Source organism: Bolinopsis microptera, chromosome 8 (genome assembly GCF_026151205.1).
Source record: "Bolinopsis microptera isolate Bmic1 chromosome 8, MBARI_Bmic_1.0, whole genome shotgun sequence".
In the NCBI taxonomy this organism is placed as follows: Eukaryota; Metazoa; Ctenophora; class Tentaculata; order Lobata; family Bolinopsidae; genus Bolinopsis; species Bolinopsis microptera.
The window spans coordinates 11,676,823-11,681,848 of NC_087079.1; the positions used below are offsets into that span (position 1 = coordinate 11,676,823).

The 5,026-nt window shown below is 37.2% G+C and overlaps 1 protein-coding gene across 2 annotated transcripts; it reads left to right on the plus strand.

Moving 5' to 3' along the window:
• The first annotated feature begins 1,626 nt into the window (after positions 1 to 1,626).
• On the plus strand, positions 1,627 to 2,949 carry LOC134820064 (uncharacterized). 2 transcript variants are annotated; one of them, XM_063830287.1, is made up of 5 exons: positions 1,627 to 1,831; positions 2,062 to 2,196; positions 2,319 to 2,509; positions 2,618 to 2,844; positions 2,887 to 2,913. In XM_063830287.1, the coding sequence occupies exons 1-5, from the start codon at positions 1,649 to 1,651 to the stop codon at positions 2,904 to 2,906; spliced, it is 756 nt and encodes a 251-aa protein (XP_063686357.1). In that variant the 5' UTR covers positions 1,627 to 1,648; the 3' UTR covers positions 2,907 to 2,913. The 2 variants fall into 2 exon arrangements, with proteins under 2 accessions (XP_063686357.1, XP_063686356.1); XM_063830286.1 differs by having other exon boundaries at positions 2,618 to 2,949.
• Positions 2,950 to 5,026: the final 2,077 nt, after the last annotated feature.

Below are 5,026 nucleotides of genomic sequence, written 5' to 3' on the forward strand. Positions count from 1 at the left end.
CACATCACCACTTACCAGAAACTGATTAGGATTGGCTTATAAATATCACGTGACCAAATGTTCGATCTCTTATTGGGCGAGAAGCGTCAGTGTGTGAACAGTCTCTATATTACCACTTTTAAACCTGAGCCTGAGCAGCACAAATACAAATTTGAATTGTCTGCTGTCCGCTAAATTGAGAGAACGTTTGACAATTTCTGTTTCATCAATAACGCGTCAAGTTTAGCTGAGGACTGCTAGATGTCAAGTGTACTTGAATTCCGTCTTATCTTAGCTACTCGTAGTTAGTTCTTACTGTTACTCTTAGTTTCTATTTTCAGTACCTTACTCGGGAATATTATAGCGGGTTAATTTATGACTGGGAAAATTAATGACCGGGAAAAATATGGCGGACTTTCCCAAAACCCGCCAAATTATCCCGGTCATGTATTTACCGGTGGCCGACCTTTCAAGTTTTTTTTTCAGAGGTCAACAAATTTTCAACCGAAATTTCTGTTTTTGTTATTTGTTAAAGAAGTTATACTTATTTCAATTTACAGTTATTGGTATTACTCAGAAATAGAAAAAAAGACACGTCTATTTAAAGGAAAATAAATCTAAGCAATAATAAGTCAAATCTTCATTAAAGCGTATTCTCATTTTCATTATCGCTCATGTCCCCGCCATTATCATTATTGATATCCCCCTGAGCTGCTGGCCGTCAAATTCGAAGTTGTATTGTTGTTCACTTGTCTTAACAAGACTTTCATTTTGTCCGCTAATGGGGCTACTGCTCTGAAGGTCAGCCGGAGCTTAATTTCCTGCACACCGCTTGGTATTGGGGAACGTCTTGGCTTTGCATCTTCAACTGCTCCAGTAATCAATCCACCGTGGACCATGAAATAGTGGCACAGTTTACTCACTTCTAGCGGGATGTGGCCACAAGTTACTTTAACGGGAAAAACTCCCTCTTTCTTTAGTCTACACACTGCACACGAGAAGCGATCAATCTTTAGAGACATAATTATTATAATATATATTATATATTATTATTATTTTTGTTTTCTTCTATAACATATAAATTGTTTTCTTCTCTACGATTCACTGATTCATGGGCAAGAGAAGTGAGAATCACGGTCCACCCTGAAATCTGATTTCTATAACCAAATTGTGATTTTTATAACGAAATTATGGTAGCAACCGCCAATAAAGTTACAGCCCTCCATCCACTGCTTCAAAAGTCTTCTCTATCACATATGAGACTTCAGGTAAAATATGATGATCACCACCCCCTTGGAACCCCATAATCTGAGTCGGCGGGTTTTTTTATAACTGGTAAAATTTTTGACCGGGAAAAATATGGCGGAAACTTCTAAAACCCACCACTTTATCCCGGTTATAATATTCCCGAGTAAGGTAGTTAATTTCGATATAGTACTCTGGCTATGGCTATGCCGCTTTAAAAGTTGGTTCCTTATATATTCTATACATTATCTTTACTCAATATACTCATGTATTTTTGATACGGCGTTTATATCGCTCTATAGTATAGCTACACTCTGCGTCATATCTCGTTATATAGTTTATATATATATTGTATACTTAAAGTTAAAAGTGCGTTTAAAATCATAATAATTAAGCAGGATCGAATCTTGGACTGTTTAATGAAATGTCTCGGTCATGTAACGGAGCTGTGACGCCCACGTGCAACCTTCGGGGCGAGTGTTGTGAGGGGATACGAACGTGCAGGGACCACAAATTCCTTTGTGCCACCAACATAACTGACACGTGTGATGGAGGAAGGTGTAAAGCTGACAATAAAACGAGTGTCTGCTGTCCTGACACAGCTCAGGTTGGTTTTTAGTTAACAAACCATTAACCTCTAAATTGAGTCTTATCTCCCTGAGTCTTATCTCTCTCACGATTGTTATCTGACATAAAATTATGCTAATAGATTCGTTTGTTTCACTTTGTAACGATTATATTAAAAATCGTGAAAGTGTATATCGCGAGATCAGGCCCTTTTCTATACATATCTAAATTCTAAAGTGAAGAATTTGATTGGATAACATTTTATCACAGTGTTGTCTGACACGGGGGAGAACCTCTTGCTGTATAGAAGCAGAAGTGTGGTGGAAGTGGCCCGCTCTTCTTGCTAGTTCTGCTTTCTTGTTACTTACATTCGCTCTCCTCTACTATACATACAAGTCCACTAGGGTAAGATAGGGTTTAAAAATACTTTTGATTCAAATTTTCATAAACAACATGTTGGCAAAAACTAAAAATTCGAACAGAACTGAGCACAAGTCTATTTGATTTAGAGATATTTTTCACTTCAGTCCTCAAGACGAAACGATCGCCACGTGATACACTTCGATGATATGCCACCAGTTCAACCTCCCCCTTACCATCTTCACCACGGCTATATGGGTGTTTTGATGAAGGAGTACAGCGTGAGCGAGGCCCCACCTGAGTATATGAGCAGAGAGGGGACTCCCCAAACTCAGCACAACCTTGCAGTCATCATAAGGTATAATATGTGACATTTTGATTTTTGCAACGAACAAAATTATCAGTGATATTTGTAGACCGAATGTGCGGGTTGGTAAAGCTGTAAGAAAACTTCCGTACAATTCAGGTCAAGTGAAGGAGATGAATCATACGAGATCCAGTATAGCCCACAGCATACCCAGCAAGCAAACTATCAGATTCAAACAGCTATCCTTCGAGGAACAGATCCCCTTCAGACAATTATGTCGCTCTCCAACTTATCAGACTCTGATAACTTTACTGTGAGATCTGATTCAGTGCTAGAAGTAGAAGGTTCTGATAACTTTACTGTGAGATCTGATACAGTGCTAGAAGGTTCTGATAACTTTATTGTGAGATCTGATGCAGTGCTAGAAGAAAGTTCCGTTAATCACTGAAACGGTCCACTCAATTTAGAAGAATTCTTTTTGTTTAAATTCTTAATGATTACTATGATGATAACTACTAACTCACTAACTGTCTGTATTTTTTATTAAATACTTCTCAAAACTTTACAGAGTACAGCAATTATAACATATGAAATAAGAATCGAATAAACTATACGTCTGTAAAATCTGACGGGAAACCAAACACGGCGAATTGTGCCCGCAATTAAATGGGCCCGTAATAAAATATGTCGAACGAATTTATGAAACAAAATGTGTAGTGTGACGTAGTGAAGGGTGCAACAGTTCAATTCTTTTCAGTCGGATCAGCTGCTGCGATTGCCCTATACTATAGTTGTTGGGCCGGGATCGTAGATGTTGCCTTTTTGTGCAGAGGCGTCACAACGGATGTTCCCCAAGGGTAATCTCTGTGTGATAAACATTGATTGAAGAGATGCACACTGCATGTCAGAGACGTCTAATTGAGGTATATTGGCCGTCAAATCAACAAATACAGCTGTTAGCGGTAAATTTGTGATTTGTCCCAAGTCCCAGCAAGTATTCAAGGTCTCTGATAACTGTTTCTTGTAGTGAATACAGAATTTTTTTTGTTGGGGACTGGCCCGTGGTACCAGCCAATGTTTACTCAAAAAAGTATATATAATATCAATGGTAATAAGAAATTCATCCCCGTGGGGCACATGCATAAATATAAAATGTAAAGGAAATCTCAAACTATTCAATTTAGACTCTACCGGTAAAGTATGCAATGAAGGTTTATAGATTAAAGTTTTATTTTCCAATGGTTAATAGGTAAAGATAAGAAAAGTAAAACAAGACTGAGCACTTCAAATTTGTAGAATCTGTAACTTGATTTGAAATCGCGGCGATAAAAAAGAATGTCCTATGTTGGCAGTGTAATTGATGAGATATGCGACGTTTATTGAGTGATGCATAAGTGTGTGCATATAATCTAAGATGTAGAGACAAGGTTATTATCGGCATTTTGGTTTATGTTACGCTTTGATTTTCTTAGTCCTGTTATACAATATAACATGAAATTAGGCCAATCGTCTTCGATGTTTTCATTTTGCTGATCGATGAGCATAGTTTTTATACAAGTTTTGTAAATGTTCAGGTTAAATAGACTAGGCGGGGAAGTTGCTGCAACATTATATCGGTTTATTGCTAATAATGGACCTTTAAAAAATACTGAGTTGTTGTAAGGGTGTTGACCATACTTTTCTGACCATTGTGTAGTGAGAATAGAATCCAGGTTAGTATTAAATAATGGTGCGCTTTTGGGAATTGTTTTCTTGAGAGACAATGGTACTAGATGAGGAAAGTTTTTCAATTTATGCATTAAAATGAGTGCGTTCTTTACAATGATACTGTGTACTGTCAATATTTTATGTGAATAAAAGCCAGACTTGGTACTTGCTGGGGGGATACCGTCCTTGTACCAGTAATTGACGAAACCAGGTAATACTGCTCGAAGGCCCATTTTCTGTTTTACAAAAAGCGATTCAATATGAGACTTGGCAGCAAAACCCCATACAAGGCTGCAATAATTAAGGTGTGACTGCACAAAACTTTGATAAATTTGAAGACGTGCTTCGAGAGGCAGATATTTTTTAAGTTTGTACATGACTCCTATGTATCTGGACATTTTCATTTTCATGGCAGAAATATGATGGGACCAGTTTAGTTTATCATCTATTATAACTCCTAAAAAACGGGCTTCTGTTTTTCTCTCAATTGTGACACCAGAAATTGCCACATCACGATAATTAAGATTTCTTTGTCGAGAGAAGATCATATAATTTGTTTTCTTAAGGTTGAGAGCTAAACCATTATTATCTACCCATTTAACTAAAGCATCGCTAAGAGTTATTAGTTTATCGTAAACTTCATTAAGATTTTCTCCTATCAGGAAGATGTTGGCATCATCTGCGTACATAATGAAATTGGCTATATCTGATATTTGAGGCAGGTCGTTTATGTAGATTATAAAAAGTAAAGGTCCTAATATTGACCCTTGAGGCACGCCGTATAAAATTTGGTTGGTTGAAGATTTTGACGAGCCAATTGATACAAACTGTTTCCTGTTAGTGAGATATGACTTAAACCAG